The sequence below is a fragment of the Carcharhinus amblyrhynchos genome, chromosome 32, assembly GCF_965287045.1.
Source record: "Carcharhinus amblyrhynchos chromosome 32, sCarAmb.v2.hapA, whole genome shotgun sequence".
In the NCBI taxonomy this organism is placed as follows: domain Eukaryota; kingdom Metazoa; phylum Chordata; class Chondrichthyes; order Carcharhiniformes; family Carcharhinidae; genus Carcharhinus; species Carcharhinus amblyrhynchos.
This window is the reverse complement of record NC_137355.1, coordinates 5,956,817-5,978,838: the sequence shown is the minus strand read 5'-3', so window position 1 is coordinate 5,978,838 and position 22,022 is coordinate 5,956,817. Positions and strand designations below refer to the sequence as shown.

Here is a 22,022-nt window from a genome sequence, read left to right as displayed (position 1 = left end):
CCTGGGTTCGATTACCCATCCAATGCAAAGCCCCTCCTTTTAAGGGGGGTACGGTGGCACAGTGGTTAGCATTGCTGCCTCACAGCACCAGGGATCCGGGTTTTAAGTCACAGCTTGGGAGTTTGCACGTTCTCCTTGTGTCGGCGTGGACACCCTCCGAGTGCTCCGGGTTCCTCCCACAGTCCAAAGACAAGCTAGTTAGATGCCCTGGCCAGGCTAAATTCTCCCTCAGTGTACCCGAACAGGCACCAGAGTGTGGCGACTAGGGGATTTTCACTGCAGCTTCATTGCAGTGTTAATACAAAGCTACTTGTGACACAAATAGATGAACTTTAAAACTTTAACTATTGTATCAGTTCCCAATTTAGTAAGACAGTTAAACATATCTGCGTGCCCAGTATTACTGCTGACTGTCAGCATGGTGCCTCCTGACCTGTAGCCTAAATGATACGATGTTTAAACAGTAAACTATTCATAGATCTACTAGGGTTTAAACCACAGAGACCACACTTTCAGGGTACTGGCTTCCACAAAATGACAGACACCAAGGTTAAAAAGTTGTAAAGTAAAAAAAATTGTAAAGTTTGTAAAGTTTATTTATTAGTCACAAGTAAGGGCTTACGTTAACACTGCAATGAAGTTACTGTGAAATTCCCCTAGTCGTCACAGTCCGGCACCTGCTCAGGTCAATGCACCCAACTAGCACATCTTTCAGACTGTGGGAGGAAACCGGAGCACCCGGAGGAAACCCACACAGACACGGGGAGAACATGCATAAGAACATAAGAAATAGGAGCAGGAGTCGGCCATCTAGCCCTTCGAGCCTGCCCAGCCATTCAGTAAGATCACGGCTGATCTGAAGTGGATCAGTTCCACTTTCCCGCTTTCTCCCCATAACCCTTGATTCCCCTGTCGATCAGAAACCTATCTACCCGTGACTTAAATATATTCAGCGAGGTAGCCTCCACCACTTCAACGGGCAGAGAATTCCAGAGATTCACCACCCTTTGAGTGAAGAAGTTCCTCCTCAACTTCGATCTAAACTGTCCCCCACCCCCCTGCCTTATCTTGAGGCTGTGCCCTCTAGTTCCGCTATCCTTTCTAAGCGGGAAGAATCTCTCTACCTCTACCCTATCTAGCCCCTTCAGACTCCACACAGACACTGACCAAAGCTGGGAATTAAACCCAGGTCCCTGGTGCTGTGAAACAGCAGTGCTAACCACTGTGCCACCTTGCCATCTGACTGTAAATCACAGACTATTCAATTGTTTGCTTAAAATCATAAACCCAGCAACCATTCAGCAACGAATGAGCAAGATGTCACATGAGGAACATGTGACAAATCACAAGCCACCATTGCGCGGGGAAAAGTTGGATAATGTCAGAACATCCCTGCACTCTCCCCGTGAACCAAACTCAATATCAAAGGATCCTGCAGTGCAGAAGGAGGCCATTCAGCCCATTGTGTCTGCATCGACCACAATCTCACCCAAGCCCTATCCCCATAACCCCATGCATTTACCCTAGCGAGCCCCCCCTGACGCTAAGGGGCAATATAGCATGGCCAATCCATCTAATCTGTATACCTTTGGACTGTGGGAGGAAACCCATGCAGACACGGGGAGAACGTGCAAACTTTACACAGACAGTGACCCAAGCCGGGAATTGAACCCAGGTCCCTGGCGTTGTGAGACAGCAGCACTAACTATTGTGCCATCGTGCCACCCATAATACCCAAGAAAAGGTGAGTTCCTATGCTCACTTGACCTCCCTGCGCTATCTCAGCCCAAAAACATAGAAATCTTATATGGAAGAATGCCATTAACATACTTAACTGTTAACCACACATTAAATATTTAAACACACTAGTATGCAATCAGTGTTTAACTACGATTATTTTTCAAAATAAATATTTCACACTATAAAAAAACACTGCAAGTTTGGAATGTGGATCAACGAACAGATTAATTCTTTTGAAAAAGGCAACAGCAATGAAGAAGTCAAAACCTGGAAATGGTTTTTGAGAAAAATAACACCGTTTATTGGATTTGAAAATGAATTATACTACGGAATGCAGTTCACTGTGTGCAGTAATGGGAAAGCAGCACTAATTATATCAAGCTCGCAGACTAACAGCGCAATAATTCAAGCATGAATTTTTATCTCCAGGGGTGGGAGAAATGCTGCAGTTGTATAAAGCTCAGGAAGGAACTGCATTCAGTCCGGGAATTGCACCTCAGGGAAAGTATCGCAGTCTTGGAGGGAGTGCAGTATGGGAGTGGGGTGGCAGGGTGAGAGTGTATCGGTGCGGCCGCAGGACGCTCGACCGAGATCGAGTGGAGTGAGAGCGACGGCGAGAATGAGCCCAAGCAAGGGAGCGAGCGGGAAGGGAGGGCACGAGACATCGCGACTGAGAGGCCATTGGGGGTAGAGATCATGAGAGAGCGAGTGAGAGCGAGCACGATTCCACTGAAAAGTTGCTGAAACTTGTGTTAGGTGAGGGTGTTAATGGATACAGAGCCAAGGCAGATCAAATGCAGTTATATTACGCTGTCAGTGTGGAGTGGTAGAACAGGTTTAAGAGTTGAATGGCCTCAACGCTTGCTTGGAAAAAGACTCACAGCATGTGAACATTGGGATCAGAAGCTGGGGTTGGCCAATTGGCACTTTGCATGAAATTGCAGCGCTGGCTCAGTCATACCTCACAACTCCACATTCCTGCACAATCCCCAAATAATTCTCCCAACATTCAAAAATCAATCTTTGCCTCAAATATACTCAATGATGGAGCACCCATGGCCCTTTGGAATCAAAATATTCCCAACCCTTTCAGTGAAGAAGTTCCTTCTCCTCTCCATTCTGAATGAAGGTGGCTCGGTGGCACAGCGGCTGGCGCTGCTGTTTCACAGCGCCAGCGATCCAGGTTCAATTCCGGCAAAAGTGACTGTGCGGATTCACTCTCCTGTGTCTGCGTGGGCTGCCTCTGGGTGCTCCGGATTCCTCCCACAGTCCAGGGACATGCAGGTTAGGTGCATTGGTCATGCTAATTGCTCGTTAGTGTCCCGAGATGCGTAGGTTTGGGAGATTAGCCATGGTAAAGTATGTGGAGTTACAGGAATAGGGCCTGGCTAAGATGCTGTGTCGGACACTCAGTCCAGACTCGATGGGCTGAATGACCTCATTCTACACTGTAGTGAATCCATAATTCTATTCTAAATTGACTCATTATGCTGAGATTGCAACCTAGTATTCTAGATTCTCCACGCTGGGGAAATTGTTGAGCGGCTTCAGAGTTTAATGTGCTTTATCAAAATCACTTCTCGTTCTTCTAAATTCTGGGAAGTTTGGCCAAGCCTAGCCAACTTCTCCTCAAAAGACAATCACCTGGATCCAGAAATCGATTCTGTGCACCCTCTCAGACAGAGGGAGGCAATAGCCTCGTGGTATTATCGCTAAACTAATAATCCAGAAACTCAACTCATGTTCTGGGGACTCGGGTACAAATCCCACTACGGGATAAAAAATATCTGGAATTAAGGATTTTCTGATGACCATAAAACATCGAACATCGAACACTACAGCACAAACAGGCCCTTCGGCCCACAAGTTGTGCCGATCATATCCCTCTCTACTAGGCCTATCTATAACCCTCAATCCCATTAAATCCCATATACTCATCCAGAAGTCTCTTAAAAGACCCCCAGCGAGTTCGCCTCCACCACCACCGACGGCAGCCGATTCCACTCACTCACCACCCTCTGAGTGAAAAACTTACCCCTGACATCTCCTCTGTACCTACTCCCCAGCACCTTCTCGTAGCAGCCATTTCAGCCCTGGGAAATAGCCTCCGAGAATCCACCCTATCTATACCTCTCAACATCTTATAAACCTCTGTCAGGTCGCCTCTCAACCTTCGTCTCTCCAAGGAGAAAAGACCCAGCTCCCTCAACCTATACTCATAAGGCATGCCTCCCAATCCAGGCAACATCCTTGTAAATCTCCTCTGCACCCTCTCAATAGCTTCCACATCCTTGTAGTGTGGTGACCAGAACTGCGCACACTATTTCAAGTAAAACCATTGCCCGTTGTGGGAAAAACCCATCCGGCTGACTAATTAGGGAAGGAAATCTGCCATCCTCACCCTGGTCTGGCCTACATGTGACTCCAGAGCCACAACAATGTGGGCGACTCTCAACTGTCCTGGGGCAACTAGGGATGGGCAATAAATGCTGGCCAGCCAGCGACACACATTCCCACAAATGAATAAAAACAAAATCCTTCTTTAGCTAAGGGGGTCAAAACTGTACACGGTGCACCACAGTGTGGGCTCACCGAGGCTGCGTAAAACTACACTGTCACTGGACATTTCCAAACCCGTCGCCTCTCCCTTCGCACTCCTATCTTTCAGAATATGCAAAGAGGATAAGAATCTGGGCCAATGAGGCAAAATATTCCATGAACTTTCTCTCTGGTCACCTCCCATTCTGACGCTCCTACTGATTGGTCAGCAGTAGATGAATGAAGTAATCAGGCCTGAGGCTGGACATGCGCATAATGAATCTGGTGGACTAAAGGCAAATTTGCGAATATTGGGTCAGTTTCCATCTTCAGAAATAGGAGTTTTGCTGTGATCACCCCAAAGTTTCCCCAAACAAACTGCTTACTGCTTGCACCTAGCACTGACACTCACATGGGGTGTTGTTCAGCGAGTCGCAGGATACGCAGTTTTAGCACAATGGTGCATCATAGCAGTGACACACAACATGTGATGACCGCCACTGACTCACAGCAACTTTCCAAAGTGTATTTTTATTGCACTAGATTCTACAGTCAGCCCCAGAGTTTAAGGTACACTATTTCACAAGCCTGTGGTCAGTTATTTGATTGCTTCAGCTTTTTTTCTTAATGGTAATTTGTCATCACCGCTCAACTCTGATTCATTTGTATCTGAATGCAATTAATAACTTCCCATTGCCAACGCATCTCCCTGCTTTCCTCTTGTTAGCTCTGCACAAAGTGGGTAGTTTAATCATCATTGCGACATGTTACCATAACAATTGGCATAACATAGGAAAACAACTTTTAAAAAGTGAACTAGCAGAAAATGCGCAATAGCATGACTTCAGGGTAACAGCTCAGTTGATGTATACATACTTCCTATTTTCATGGTATTCCTGTCTCTGCTTCAACAAACTTACTCGAGTTTTATGATGAGTAACAGAGGTTGTTATAGACTCAAAGTCAGAGGTTTACGGCATGGAAACAGGTCCTTAAGGCCAACTTGTCCATGCCTCCCAGTTTTTAATCACTAAGCTAGTCGCTATTGCCCGCGTTTGGCCCATATCCCTCTATACCTATCTTACCCATGTAACTGTCTAAATGCTTTTTAAAAGACAAAATTGACCAATCAGTAGTAATGTCAGAATGGACGGCACGATGGCACAGTGGGTTAGCACTGCTGCCTCACAGCTCCAGGGACCCGGGTTCGTTTCCTGGCTTAGTTCACGGTCTGTGTGGAGTTTGCATATTCTCCTCGTGTCTGCATGGGTTTCCTTCGGGTGCTCCGGTTTCGTCCCACAGTCCAAAGATGTGTGGGTTAGGTCTATTGGCCATACTAAATTGCCCCTTAGCGTCCCGAGATGTGTAGGTTAGAGGGATTAGCAGAATAAATATGTGGGATTATGGGGATAGGGCCTAGGTTCAATTGTTATCAGCACAGACTTGATAGGCCAAATGCCCTCCTTCTGCACTGTAGGGATTCTATAACTCTACCTGCCTCTACTGCTACCTCTGGCAGCTCGTTCCAGACGCTCACCACCCTGTGTGTGAAAAAATTGCCTCTCTGTACTCTGAATCTCTCCTCTCTCACCTTAAACCTATGCCCTCTAGTTTTTGGGTCCCCTACCTTTGGGAAAAGATACTGACTATCTCACTGATCTATGCCCTTATTATTTTACAGACCTCTATAAGATCACCCCTCAGCCTCCTACGCTCCAGGGAAAAAATTCCCAGTCTATCCAGCCTCTCCTTATAACTCAAACCATCAAGCCCTGGTACCATCCTAGTAAATCTTTTCTGCACTTTTTCTCGTTTAATAATATCCTTTCTATAATAGGGTGACCAGAACTGTATACAGTATTCCAAGTGTGGCCTTACCAATGTCTTGTACAACTCAATGTCCCAACTCCTGTATTCAATGTTACTGAGATTATTAGAACATAGAACAGTGCAGCACACGAACAGGCCCTTTGGCGCACCGAAAATGATGCCAAATTAAACTATTCTCTTCTGCCTGACCAAGTCACACATTAACCCTTCAAACTCCAGAGACGACAACTGTATTTTGTGTCATTTTTCCTCTGAATTTAACGCTTCAAGTAGGGTTCAAGGCTAATATATCCTCTCGAAGGTGTGGGCCCAGAACTACACTCTATTCTGCAACTGTGCAGCCTAATACGAGATCTGTATAACTCAGAGATTCTACCTGTTATATTTTCGACCTCCAGTTAAAAAAAAAGTCCATGAACTTTTGATTATTCTCTGTCGCTGTGCGGCTTATCCAGACACTTCGGACCCACTGTTTTTAATTCAATTTAGATAATAAAATCCCCAATTCGGTGCAGAAAGGACATTTACCACAACTTTTCCCACTCCTTTTGTGGTTAACGGATTAATTTTGTGTGTGTTAATTTCGAGATTTCATACAGGCTTTGACAACAAAGTTAAAGCTCATGGAATAAAAGAGACATTAACAGCAACATGGATGTGACAGGGGACAGAGAATAATGGTGAATGAAATCATTCCGAGTGGAAGAAGATGCAGAGTAGGACATAAATATAATTAACATTGGGGTGCTTTTTGTTCTCAATGACCTAGGCTCAGATGGACAAGATAGAAACTCAAAAAATCTGTGGATGATAGAAAACTTGAAAGGATTGGAAACTTTTACAACACGGGCGGCACAGTCACATGGTGGGTTAGCACTGGAGCCTCACAGCGCCAGGGACTGGGTTCAATTCCGGACTTGGGTCACTCTCTGTGTGGAGTTTGCACGTGCTCCCCATGTCCGCGTGGGTTTCCTTCGGGTGCTCTGGTTTCCTTCCACAGTCCAAAGATGTGCAGGTGAGGTGGACTGGCCAAGCTAAATCACCCTTAATGACAGGGAGACTAGCAGAGTAAATATACTGAGTTACAGGGATTGCTGTAGGTACATACTCGATGGGCCGAATGGTCTCCTTCTATGGTAGGGATTCTATGAAACTGAAAAGAGCACAGATTCGTGGAATGGACAGACAGGCGGCAGAAAAATGTAAAGTGATTTATTTTGGTAAAATTCAAAGTTTATTCATTACAGTCACAAGTAGACTTACATTAACACTGCAGTGTTACTGTGAAAATCCCCTGTCGCCACACTCCGGAGCCAGTTCAGGTACACTGAGGGAGAATTTAACGTGGCTAATGCACCTAACCAGCACGTCTTTCGGATTGTGGAAGGAAACTGGAGCACCCAAAGAAAACCCACGCAGACATGGGGAGAGCGTGCAGACTCCACGCAGAGAGTGACGGAAGCTGGGAATCGAACCCAGGCCCCTGGAGCTGAGAGGCAGCAGTGCTAACCACTGTGCCATCGTATGAAGAGTGAGTACAAAATAAAGAGTATGATTCTAAAGGGGGTGCAGGAGCAGAGGAATCTGAGGATTGTGAAATACACGCACAAATCATAGAAGGTGGAAAGACAGGTTGAGAGAGTAATCAGTAAAACATTCAGGATTCTAAACTTTATAAATAGGCACGAAATGTACAAAACCCAAGGAAATTATGTTAAGCTTGTATAAAATATTGATTCTTCAACTGGAGTACTGGGTCCATCTGCGCACAACACTTTAAGCCTCACGGCGCCAGGGACCCGGGTTCGATTCCCGGCTTGGATCACTGTCTGTGTGGAGTCTGCACATTCTCCCGTGTCTGCGTGGGTTTCCTCCGGGTGCTCCGGTTTCCTCCCACTGTCCAATGATGTGCAGGTTAGCTTGATTGGCCGTGCTAAATTGACCCTAGTGTCGGGGGACTAGCTCGGGTAAATATGTGGGTTTGTGAGAATAGGGCCTGGGTGGGATTGTTGTTGGTGCAGACTCGATGGGCCGAATGGCCTTCTTCTGCACTGTCGGGATACTATTCTAAAGATTATAGATCGTGCGCAAAAGATTCGTGAGAATGGTTTCAAGGATGGCGAGCTTCCTTGGTAAGTAGATCGGAGAAGCTGGGGCTGTTCTCCTCGGGCAAGAGAAGATTAAGAAGAGATTTTATAGAGATAATCAAAATCATGGGGAATCTGAGCAAAATGGGTAGTGAGAAACCATCCCCCTGGCAAAAGGATCCAGAACCAGAGGGCACAGATTTAAGCTGATTGACAAAGGAAATACACATAGAAACACACGTAGAAGCTGGGAGCAGGAGTAGGTGAATCAGCCTTTCGAGTCTGTTCCGCCATTCATTATCACGTCTGATTATCTTATTCAATAATGTAGCCCAGTCCATCACGCAAACCAGCCTCCCATCCACTGACTCTGTCTACACTTCCCGCTGCCTCGGCAAAGCAGCCAGCATAATTAAGGACCCCACGCACCCCGGACGTTCTCTCTTCCACCTTTTGCCATTGAGAAAAAGATACAAAAGTCTGAGGTCACGTACCATGTGCTTCTTCCCTGTTGCCATCAGACTTCTGAATGGACTTACTGTGCATTAAGTTGATCTTTCTCTACATCCTACTGTAACACTATATCCTGCACGCTCTCATTTCCTTCTCAATGAACGGTATGCTTTGTCTGCATCACGCGCAATAAACAATACTTTTTACTGTATGTTGATGCATGTGACAAGAATAAATCACATCAAATCTTTTCACCCCATGTCCCTGGATCCCTTTAGCCCCAAGAGCGATTTCTAATTCCTTCTTGAAATCACAAATTATTTTGGCCTCAACATAAGAAATAGGAGCAGGAGTAGGCCACTAGCCCTTCGAGCCTGCCCCGCCATTCAATAAGATCACGGCTGATCTGTCGTGTCTCAGTTCCACCTTCCTGCCCACTCCCCATAACCCTTAATCCCCTTGCCTATCAAAAACCTATCAACCCACGTCTTAAATATATTCAGCGAGGCAGCCTCCACCACTTCAACGGGCAGAGAATTCCAGAGATTCACCACCCTTTGAGTGAAGAAGTTCCTCCTCAACTCTGTTCTAAACTGCCCCCCCTTTATCTTGAGGCTGTGCCCTCTAGTCCTACTGTCCTTTCTGAGCAGGAAGAGCCTCTCCACCACTATCCTATCCATCCCATTCATCATCTTATACGTCTCAATGAGATCTCCCCTCATTCTTCTAAACTCTAACGAGTACAAGCCTAGTTTATTCAGCCTCTCCTCATAGTTCAACACCCTCAACTCCGGTATCAGCCTAGTAAACCTCCTCTGCACTCCCTCCAAGGCCAAAATATCAACTACTTGCTCTGGGTGTGAATTCCACACATTCATCACTCTCTGGGTGAAGAAATTTCTCTTCACTTCAGTTCTCAAACTATGACCCCACCCCCCCCCTTAGTTCTGGACTCCCCCATCATCGGGGACATTCTTTCTGAATCCACCCTGTCTATGCTAACATAGTGACATTTTTCTTTTAGTACGAGTGGTTAGTATCTGGAATGCACTGCCTAAGATGCACTGGAGGCAGTTTCAATTGTGGTTTTCAAAAGGAATTCGATAATAAGCTGAAGAGAAAAATGTTCAGGATTGCAGGGGGAAGGCAGGGAAGCGGGATTATGTGTGTTGATCTCACAGAGAGTCGACATGTACACAGTGGATCAAATAACTGGAACCATTCTATGATTCTATTCAGGATAGATGCAGGAAGGACGTTCCCGATGGTGGGGGAGTCCAGAACCAGTCTGAGGATTCAGGGTAGACCATTTAGGACGGAGGTGAGGAGACATTTCTTCACCCAAAGACTGGTGAGCCTGTAGAATTCATTACCACAGGAAGTAGTTGATGCCAAAACATTGAACATATTCAAGAGGCAGCTGGATATAGCACTTGGGGCGAACGGGATCAAAAGGTTATGGGGAGAAAGCAGGACTAGGCTATTGAGTTGGACGATCAGCCATGATCGTGATGAATGGTGGAGCAGGCTCGAAGGGCCAAATGGCCTCCTCCTGCTCCTATCTTCTATGATCACTTTCATAAGCTGTAAATTCAAAGTTTGAATTAAGCATTCCTCAATATAAATGGAACAAAACACTGCCAAGTGCGTCTCAGTCTGTAGACATCTGGTCACTCTTAAGGAACGATTTCTCAGAATTCTCAGTGTAGAGAAAAAATAAATTGTTTTTGTTGATGCTCTGTGCAAATATCCTCGGCCTCAAAAGCCTCCCCGTAACAAACCACAGGAAAAAAGGGCAATTAGAACGACAAACGCTGACCTTGCCAGCGACGATCATGTCCCTCTGAAAGAATAAAAAGATCACTTACCTTGAAACCTTTTTCAGGATATGGTGCAAGATATTCAATGAGTTTAAAGGGCTGTGAATAAAAGGAGAATAAAGACAATGAAAATCACAAGTCGAACGGAGATGGGAAATTTGTCAAGTCAGTAATACCATTCAGTCAGAACAACACAAAGCACAGGAGAGCTCTGTGTCAACAGAGAGCTGTGTGTGCAAGGACAGTTCACATTCCAGAGGCAACACTACCAGCTGGATAGAGTTGGAACATCAGGGCAGTATACAGCTGACAATAAGGACGAACGCCTCACATCATCAGGGACCTGAGTTCAATTCCAGCCTCGGGTGACTGTGTGTAGAGTTTACGCGTTCTCTCTGTGCCAGTGTGGGCTTCCTCCGTGTGTTCCAGTTTCCTCCCACGCTCCCACAGGTTAGGTTGACTGGCCACGCTAAAACTAAACAGATCCTTATTGTCAGGGGGGTAAGGAGGAGGGAAGCAGGCTAAATACGTGGGGTTACACATAGGGCTGGTTGGGATTGTCGTCAGTGCAGGTTCGATGGGCCAAATGGCCTCCTTTGGTGCTCGAGGGATGTTACAAGGCATGGAGTCTCACCAAATTGTGAAAATACATTTACACAAATGGTAGCAGCTGCAGAGCAGGAAAGGGGGAATAATTGTGAGCACGTGCACATGAAGGTGCAAATGCTTGTGCACAATCAAGTGTGGCTGCAAATATTCACGAGTGTTTGCACATGGCAGTGCTGTGCATGCCCTTCTCCCAGAGGGTCAGGACCATGTTCCTACATTACGCGTGTCACAGAGTACATCTGAGCAGCAGTTAAAAGATTTATTCCTTATTTCATCCTGTACGTTTCTAAACCGTGAATGCTGTTAACACCAAGGAGGAAGCAGCAACTTTGCTTCTGGAAGTGTTACGAGCACTCACTCTTACTGTCAGTAGAGTGTCTGTCACAACCCCAGGATTAATCCAAGGTCATTTTTAACATGAGGGAGCAGCAGCTTTTACTATTTACAAGATGCACCGCGGCACGGTAACACAGTGGGTTAGCACTGTTGTTTCACAGCTCCAGGGACCTGGGTTCAATTCCCGGCTCAGGTCACCGCCTGTGTGGAGTTTGCACATTCTCCTCGTGTCTGCGTGGGTTTCCTCCGGGTGCTCCGGTTTCCTCCCACAGTCCAAAGATGTGCGGGTTAGGTTGATTGGCCGTGCTAAAATTGCCCCTTAGTGTACTAGGATGTTTAGGTTAGAGGGATTAGTGGGTAAAATATGTAGGGATATGGAGGTGGGGCCTGGGTGGGATTGTAGTCGGTGCAGACTTGATGGGCCAAAGGGCCTCTTTCTGCACTGTAAGGTTCGATGAACTCACCAAAGATCCTTTGGCAGCACCTTCCAAACCCACAACCACTTCTACCTAGAAGGACAAGGGTAGCAGATACATGGGGACCTGCAAGTTCCCCTCAAAGCCACTGACCATCCTGACTTGGGGGAGGCGATGGCCTTGCGGTATTATCGCTAGATTATCAATCCAGAAACTCAGCAAATGTTCTGGGGACCCAAGTTCGAATCCCACCACGGCAGATGTTGGAATTTGAATTCAACAGAAAAAATCTGGAATTAAGAATCTACTGATAACCACGAGACGATTGTCAGGAAAAACCCATCTGGTTCATTAATGTCCTTAAGGGAAGGAAATCTGCCGTCCCTATCCTCCTCTGGAGTCAGAACAATGTGGTTGACTCTCAACCGCTCTCTGAAGTGGCCTAGCAAAGCGCACCATACAAGGGCAACTAGGGATAGGCAACAAATGTTGGCCAGCCAGCGATACCCACATCCCACGAATAGAACAAAGTAAAGCAAGTACATCAAGATTTTTTGCGATCTGGTTAGGGATACGCAACATGGCTTTGTTAGGGGGAGGTCTTGCCTTACGAATCTGGTAGAATTCTTTGAGGAGGTGACAAAAACGGTTGACGATGGGCGAGCCGTTGATGTCATCTACATGGATTTCAGTAAGGCGTTTGACAAAGTCCCTCATGGTAGGCTGGTAGAAAAGGTTAAGGCACATGGGATACAAGGACAGGTAGCGAGGTGGATTGAAAACTGGCTGGGCAATAGGAGTCATGATGTGGGTATGCCGGCGTTGGACTGGTGTAAACACAGTAAAAAGTCTGACAACACCAGGTTTTAGTCCAACCTATTTATTTGATAATATATAATTTGATATATAATATTATCAAATAAATAGGTTGGACTAAAACCTGGTGTTGTCAGACTTTTTACTGGGCAATAGGAGACAGAGAGTAGTTGTCGAGGGGACCTTTACGGGCTGGAGGCCAGTCACCAGTGGTGTGCCGCAGGGCTCAGTACTGGGGCCTCTCCTCTTTGTAGTATATATAAACGACTTGGAAGACAGCGTGCGTGGTGTGATCAGCAAGTTTGCGGATGACACCAAGATGGCGGGATTGGCGGCTACCGAGGAGGAATGTCAGGTGACACAGCAGGATATAGATAGGTTGGTATATTGGGCAGATAGATGGCAGATGGAATTTAATCCTGACAAATGCGAGGTGATGCATTTTGGAAGGAATAATGCAGAGAGGAGCTACGTGATAAAAGGTAGACCGATTAGGAGTATAGAAATACAGAGGGACCTGGGAGTGCAGGTTCACAAGTCTCTGAAGGTGGCGACACAAGTAGAGAAAGTTGTGAGGAAATTATGGAATTATGGAATGCTCGCCTTTATAGGAAGGGGTATAGAGTATAGGAGCTGCTGTCTAACGCTTCAGTTGTACAGAACGTTGGTTAGACCGCATTTGGAGTACTGCGTCCAGTTCTGGTCACTCTGGAGAGTCTGGAGAGAGTGCAGAGGAGGTTTACCAGGATGTTGCCTGGCATGGAAGGACTGAGTTATGAGGAAAGGTTGGAGAAACTGGGACTCTTCTCCTTGGAAAGACGGAGATTAAGGGGGGACATGATAGAGGTATATAAAATACTGAAGGGGATAGAGTCAATAGTGGTAGGCTGTTCCCTGGATTGGGGACAATTACGAGAGGTCACGATCTCAGGGTGAGGGGGGAGAAGTATAATTTGGATATGAGAGGAAGGTTCTTCACGCAGAGGGTCGTGGGGGTATGGAACGCGCTACCGAGTAGGGTGGTGGAGGCAGGTACGTTGGACTTGTTTAAGGTTTACTTAGATAGACACATGAGCGAAACAAGGATGGAGGGTTATAGTAGAGGGTATTAAATAGGGTCAGAGCCTCAGGATGACACCGGAAATGTAGAATTACATGTTAACGTTTTTGTCTTTTTATACCGCAGGTGTCAGTCCACCTTGTTGTCAAACGAGGGGCATGCACACGGTGGGTCGTGCGTGGGCTGCTCTTGGAGGTTCCGGGAGTGGCCTAGTACTTCGTGTCGGTGTGTGTGCTTGATCCTGGACCAGTAGACGGGCGCCGCAACAGCTCAGGGACTATCACCGCTAGCTGTGCAGATACATGGATTTGGGCCAGTGTCTGTGGGAGTTTGCGCATTCTCCCTGTGGTTGCGTGGGTTTCCTCCGGGCGCTCCGGTTTCCTCCCACACCCCAAAGATGTGCTCTTAGGCTGATTGGTGTACCAAATTGACACTATTCTCCCCTGAATCTGGCTAAATTAGGGGTTCCACTCACATACACACAGGGTGGGGTAGGTGTAGGAGGATGCGGCGGCGCGGGCTCTTTGGGCCGAAGGGCCTGTTTCCCGTGCTGGGTTGTTCTCTGTTCTTTGGAAATATATCGCCCTTCCTTCAACGGTCGCTGGGTCAAAATCCTGGCATTCACTCCCTAATGGCATTGTGGGTCAACCCACCGCACACGGACTGCAGTGATTCAAGGAGGCAGCTCACCACCACCTTCTCAAGGGCAACAAGGGATGGGTAATAAATACTGGCCAGCCAGCGATGCCCCGAATGAAAAAACACTAAGGCAGCACTGACCCTTCCAGCAGCAGTCTCGAGATACAAATGCAGACCAAGGCCATCCATCCAGAGAAGGTGCAGTTCCTCACTGCCAATTATAAAATGACCGGGGGGGATGGGGACGGGAGGTTCTCCACTAATCAAACTTCGCAGGCTCTGGACTTCAAAGAGATCATTGTGAAATTTGCCTTTCACTTGCCTGACCCAACCCAAACAAGTTCTCCATTCCACAGACACAGTTTGACCTGAAGCAGTGCTCCATGTTTACCTTTTTCTATTCTATTTATGAGCTTGTACAACTTTAAAAGGCATTGTGATGCTGTTTGTGTGCCTTTTGCAGGGTACTTAGGCTCGGGGCAGGTTGATGAAAATTCCACACGGATTCTGCAACCGGACTCTGGGTGTAAGCCAGAGAGGCAACAGGAGAACTTTAACAAACCTGCAGACTCGTATTCAATAAATTACCGTCCTCGCAAAGACTCTTAAACATGGGCACTGTGCAACCATCAGGGAAAATGTCAGCTGCATCGATACAATCACTTACAAACATCCGTCTCCCAGCACACCGCGTGTTACAAATAACGGAAGATATTCTTTGCGACAGTCTGATTGAATCAAGTGGCTTGCTAGGCCATTTCAGAGTCCATGCTTCAAGACTACTAGTGCAGAGACAGTCACTACACTACTGTGTAGGATAGTAACTGTGCCTGGACTAGTAATCTTGAGGCACAGACTGTGAAGTGACCGAGCAAGCCACACTATTGTGTAGTGGGAGGTGGTGACGGCCGAGTGGTATTATCTCTCGACAATGAATCCAGAAACTCAGCTAGTGTTCTGGGGATCCGGGTTTGAATCCCACCACGGCAGATGGTGGAATTTGAATTCAATAAAAAAAAATCTGGAATTAAGAATCTACTGATGACCATGAAACCATTTCCATTGTGGGAAAAAACCCATCTGGTTCACTAATATCCTTTAGGGAAGGAAATCTGCTGCCCTTACCTGGTCTGGCCTACATGTGACTCCAGAGCCACAGCAATGTGGTTGACTCTCAACTGCCCTCTGAACAAGGGCAATTAGGGATGGGCAATAAATGCTTCCCAGCCAGTGACACCCATGCCCCACAAACAAATAAAAGAATATTGTACCCGATACCTTGGATGATGGGTTAACAAACACCTTCGAGTCTTCCAGATTCCTGCACTCCTGTTGCCATTTTACTTTCCAAAAGCAAAATTTACATTTCTCCACCCAGAATGCAAATTTGTTAATGATCATCGACACCTTCTTTTGCGCCCAGGGTCGTTCTCCCACCACGGGGGTACATACCATTCCAAAAACTTCATGGCCACTGATTTTCATGGGTGTCTTTTTCCAATTTTTTGAATGAGGTTTGAGATCCTGAGAGTTGAGAGAGGATTTTCCAGAGCAGAAGGCCATGCTGGCTGGAGGAAATGCCACCAAAAGTGAGGTGAAGGGATGAGAAAATTAAAAATCTTAGCCTCCTACTCAAATTCCAGTATACTTTCACCCCTTCCTTCCTCTGAGACCACCTCCAGCCCCTAAGCCCCTCCCTATCTCTGTAACCTCCTCCAACCCCTATACCCCTCTCTATCTGTGGAACCTCCTCCAGCCCCGAGTCCTCCCTAATTGTTTAAGCTCCTCCAGCTCATACAACCCTATCTCTGTAACCTCCTCCAGTCCCCTACAATCTGCCCTATTTCTGTAACCTCCTCCAGCCCCATGTCTCTCCCTATCTCTGTAACCTCCTCCAACCCCTACACTCCTCTCTCTGTAACCTCCTCCAACCCCTACACTCCTCTCTCTGTAACCTCCTCCAACCCCTACACTCCTCTCTCTGTAACCTCCTCCAGCTCCCACATCTCTCTCTATCTCTGTAACCTCCTCCAACCTGAGGGAGTTAGACTATGAAGAGAGACTAAATAGACTGGGTCTCTGCTCATTGGAGTTTAGAAGGATGAGGGGGAATCTTATAGAGACATATAAGATAGTGAAGGGGATGGATAGGGCAGAGGTAGAGAGATTCTCCCTGCTTAGAAAGGATAGCAGGACAAGAGGGCACAGCCTCAAAATAAGGGGGGGCAGTTTAGATTGGAGTTGAGGAGGAACTTCTTCACTCAAAGGGTGGTGAATCTCTGGAATTCTCTACCCGTTGAAGTGGTGGAGGCTACCTCGCTAAATATATTTAAGTCACGGGTAGATAGGTGTTTGATAGTCAAGGGAATTAAGGGTTATGGGGAGAAAGCGGGAAAGTGGAACTGATCCACTTCAGACCAGCCATGATCTTATTGAATGGCGGGGCAGGCTCAAAGGGCTAGATGGCCTACTCCTGCTCCTATTTCTTATGTTATGTTCTTATGTAACCTCTACAATCTTCAATCACTGCAACCTCCTCCACCTCCTACCCCTATTTGTTTAAGCTCCTCCAGCTCCCACAACCCTCCCTATCTCTGTAACCTCCTCCAGTTCCATACAATCCACCCTATCTCTGTCACATCCTCCAGTCCTACAAGTCTGAGATGAGAGGCAATTACAAAAATAAGGGGAGGTGTGACCAGAGAGGGAGTTAAACACGGACGAGAATTTTAAATTTGAGTCATTAGAAGTTCAGGTTCCAAAGTAGGTCAACAGCCACATGGGACATTCCGTGGATACAGGCAACATCATTTCCTATGGATGAAAGATGAGATACCGGCCGGGATCACACAGGAAAAATCCAAGGTGAAGATGACAAAAGCATAAACTGGGGATTTGGCTACAGATGGGCCAAAGGCTGGGGTGAAGACATGCTATTTCAGAGGTAGTAGGCAGCCTACTCCAGGGAGAAGATGGAGCTGACTGTGCTGGTCAGCAGAGATACAGAGGTTGAAGAATTCTGATTTAGCCTGAGACAGTGGCCAGGCCAGGAGATGCAGCTGACCGCATGAGTGGCAGCGACACGGGAGCTATGATAGGTTTATTCTTTTTCCAAGGTTTGGCTGGAGGTTGTATCAGCATATCCAAGACTTGGATTCTGATAGCATAGAGGCAGTGGTGGATCGGGGGGCATGTACAAGACTGGATAAGCGAGCATGCAGAAGCGGTGTCTCTGAAAACGGGGAACATGAATGAGGAAGAGTGAGGACTATGATAGATCACTGGGTGAGTGAGAAGGTACTGGTACAGAGGTCGTTAACAGGAGTTCTGGCTACAGTGTTCTGGCTCCATATTCGCCATAATGACAACAGGGGTTAAATTAAGAAGCATGCTTGAATTAATTTAACTTGCATTCCCTTGAGTTCGTAAGATTATGGAGTCATCGGGACAAGGTAAAGGACTCTATCAGCACAGCAAGAGACCCTTCGGCCCATCATGTCTGCACCTGTTAAAATGTTCCATGGATTGGTTAGGGTTAATACAGAAAGGCCATTTCTTTTGAGGTGGGGAATCGAAAATGAGGGAATATCATTTTAACATTTGAGCATGGCCATTCAAGAGTGAAATCGGAAAGCACTTTCGACACAAAGAGGAGCAGGAATTGGGAAGTTTTTGGGATAATAGAAACATACAAGATAGGAGGAGAAGGAGGCCATTCGGCCCTTCGAGCCTGCTCTGCCATTCATTACGATCATGGCTGATTGTCCAACTCAATAGCCTAATCCTGCTTTCTCTCCATAACCTTTGGTCCCATTCGCCCCAAATGCTATATCCAGCTGCCCTCTGAATACATTCAATGTTTTGGCATCAACTACTTCTTGTGGTAATGAATTCCACAGGCTCACCGCTCTTTGGCTGAAGGAATGTCTCTGTCCTAAATAGTCTGCCCTGCATCCTCAGACTGTGATCCCTGGTTCTGGACTCTCCCCACCATCGGGAACATCCTCCCTGCATCTACCCTGTCTAGGCTTGTTAGAATTTTATAAGCCTCTATGAGATTCCCCACCTCATTCGTCTGAACTCCAGTGAAAACAATCCTAACCTAGTCAATCTCTCCTCATACATCAGTCCCACCATCCCCAGAATCAGCCTGGTAAACCTTTGCTGCACTCCCTTGAGAACAAGGACATCCTTCCTCAGAAAAGGATACTGAAGATTTAAATTCAGAGATCAATAGTTTTTTTAGTTGGGTAAGATGATGAAAGGATATGGTGCAAGGTGGTCAAATGGAACTGAACGCATACCTACCACAATCTCATTGAATGTGGGGGCAGGCTTAAGGAGCAGAATGGCCTCACCATGTTCCTAACTGGATGGTGTAAAAATAGAAAGAAGAATTATTCTGGACTCCGCAATGTAGGAGGCACACTGATGCAGAACACTTTATTCAACGTTTTAGAAAAGAAACCCAAGAACAACAACATAAACTTGCATCTATGTAGTCCACGATGAAAAGCATCCTACACCATAGGGCACCGGTCACAGGGAATATCACACCGCTTCGAGTAAGGCTGTTTTGGTGCACTGTGAGGGGCTGAAACCTAACTTCAAATGAAATAAGGAGCCAGTAGGGGAGACAGGGTAGATTTGGGAAGCAACAATTAAATACCTGAAACAGCTGGAATACTTACTTGAAAGATCCAAATTTTTCTGCGATTGACAACGCTGGAAACTGGTCAATCAAAACCAGCTTTGATGTGAAGACATCAATGTGAACTGTCAATTTAAAAAAGGATGGTCAAACATCAGAACACACACAACTATAACACAATATCAAACATCAGAACACACACAACTATAACACAATATCAAACATCAGAACACACACAACTATAACACAATATCAAACATCAGAACACACACAACTATAACACAATATCAAACATCAGAACACACACAGCTATAACACAATATCAAACATCAGAACACACACACAACTAGAACACAATATCAAACATCAGAACACACACAGCTATAACACAATATCAAACATCAGAACACACACAGCTATAACACAATATCAAACATCAGAACACACACACAACTAGAACACAATATCAAACATCAGAACACACACAGCTATAACACAATATCAAACATCAGAACACACACAGCTATAACACAATATCAAACATCAGAACACACACAGCTATAACACAATATCAAACATCAGAACACACACAGCTATAACACAATATCAAACATCAGAACACACACAGCTATAACACAATATCAAACATCAGAACACACACTAAAACACATCAAACATCAGAACACACACAACTAGAACACAATATCAAACATCAGAACACACACAACTAGAACACAATATCAAACATCAGAACACACACAGCTATAACACAATATCAAACATCAGAACACACACAGCTATAACACAATATCAAACATCAGAACACACAGCTATAACACAATATCAAACATCAGAACACACACAGCTATAACACAATATCAAACATCAGAACACACACAGCTATAACACAATATCAAACATCAGAACACACACAGCTATAACACAATATCAAACATCAGAACACACACAGCTATAACACAATATCAAACATCAGAACACACACAACTATAACACAATATCAAACATCAGAACACACACTAAAACACATCAAACATCAGAACACACACAACTAGAACACAATATCAAACATCAGAACACACACATCTATAACACAATATCAAATATCCGAACACACACACAACTATAATACAATATCAAACATCAGAACACACACAGCTATAACACAATATCAAATATCCGAACACACACACATCTATAACACAATATCAAACATCAGAACACATGCATCTATAACACAATATCAAACATCAGAACACACACAACTGTAACACAATATCAAACATCAGAACACACACAGCTATAACACAATATTAAATGTCAGCTTTAGGTTTTCTAGAAGTGACTCTTTCTGTTTGAAGTTATTAAGCCAAATTTGGATCAACATATTGTCCAGGAAGTGAGGGAAAAGTAGTCTCAGGGTGTTCTAAATTTAGAACATAGATAAACTACAGCACAAACAGGCCCTTCGGCTCAAGTTGCGCCGAACACGTCCCTACCTACTAGGCTTACCTATAACCCTCTATCTTACTAAGTCCCATGTGCTTATCCAAAAGTCTCTTAAAGAGCCCTATCGAATCCGCCTCCACCACCACCGATGGCAGCCGATTCCACGCACCCAGCACCCTCCCAGTGTAAAACTTACCCCTGACATCTCCTCTGTACCTACTCCCCAGCACCTTAAACCTGTGTCCTCTTGTGGCAGCCACTTCAGCCCTGGGAAAAAGCCTCTGAGAATCCACTCGATCAATACCTCTCAACATCTTATACACCTCTATCAGGTCACCTCTCATCCTTCGTCTCTCTCAGGAGAAAGGACCGAGCTCTCTCAACCTTATCCTCATAAGGTATGCCACCCAATCCAGACAACATCCTTGTAAATCTCCTCTGCACCCTTTCAATGGTTTCCACATCCTTCCCGTAATGAGGCAACCAGAACTGAGCACAGTACTCCAAGTGGGGTCTGACCAGGGTCTTATACAGCTGCAGCATTAAGTTGAAGTTTATTTATTGGTGTCACAAGTAAGGCTTATATTAACACTGCAATGAAATTACTGTGAAAACCCCATAGTCACCACGCCTGTTTGGGTTCACTGAGGGAGAATTTAACATGGAGTTTGCATGTTCTCCCCGTGTCTGTGTGCGTTTCCTCCAGGTGCTCGGTTTCCTCCCTCAGTCTGAAAGACGTGCCAGCTGGGTGCATTGACCTGAACAGGCGCCAGAGTGTGGCGGCTGGGGGAATTTCACAGTAACGTCATCGCAGTGCCTTACTTGTGACTAATAAGTGACAAATAAACCCAACCTGCACGTCTTTCGGACTGTGGGAGGAAACCCACGCAGACATAGGGGAACGTGCAGACTCTGCACTGACAGCGACCCAAGCCGGGAATCGAACCTGGATCTCTGGTTGTGTGAGGCAGCAGTGCCAACCACTGTGCCACTGCAGAGCAGAGTTGCCGTAATGGTCGACCATCGAAACCTTCTTGGACACAGCAAGGGCCCATAAAGAGCAAACAAAGGAATGGGCAGGAAATCTGTTTATTGATGAAGCCTGCTGAAAGAGGGAGGAGGGTGGAGGGTTGGTTGGGGATGACGGGTGGTGGGTGGCGGTGGGGGGGGAAACGACGGTTAGACAGGTGGTGATGGTTTTTGGTAAAGAGACGGGACAATCCGAAGTCTTTCCTCATGTAGTGCCATGAGATCTGCTATATCCAGCATACTGGGCAAGTTGGTGTTTGGTTTAACATTGTAACTGAAGAGCAGTCACATAGTTCTACACTCCATCGCCTCTAGGTTACGGGTTTTTCCGCTTTTGTTGCCATCGGGCAAAAATTGACTCCACTTTGCGCTGTATCATTTCCCTCGATTTTCCGCTCAAATTAATTTAATAGAACGTAGAACACTACAGCACAAACAGGCCCTTTGGCCCACAAGTTGCACCGATCATATCCCTACCTACCAGGCCGATCTATAACTCCCAATCCCATATACTCATCCAGAAGTCTTTTA

General features: G+C 45.9%; 1 protein-coding gene across 2 annotated transcripts in view; it reads right to left on the bottom strand.

Moving 5' to 3' along the window:
• The window catches only part of ice2 (interactor of little elongator complex ELL subunit 2), a 77,653-nt gene that overhangs the window by 8,362 nt on the left and 47,269 nt on the right, over positions 1-22,022 (bottom strand). For both annotated transcript variants that reach the window (XM_080216204.1, XM_080216206.1), the window contains 2 exons: positions 19,036-19,120; positions 10,517-10,567 (listed from right to left, as the gene is read on the bottom strand). In XM_080216204.1, coding sequence (XP_080072330.1) covers positions 10,517-10,567; positions 19,036-19,120 — 136 coding nt within the window. The remainder of the gene's footprint in view (positions 1-10,516; positions 10,568-19,035; positions 19,121-22,022) is intronic.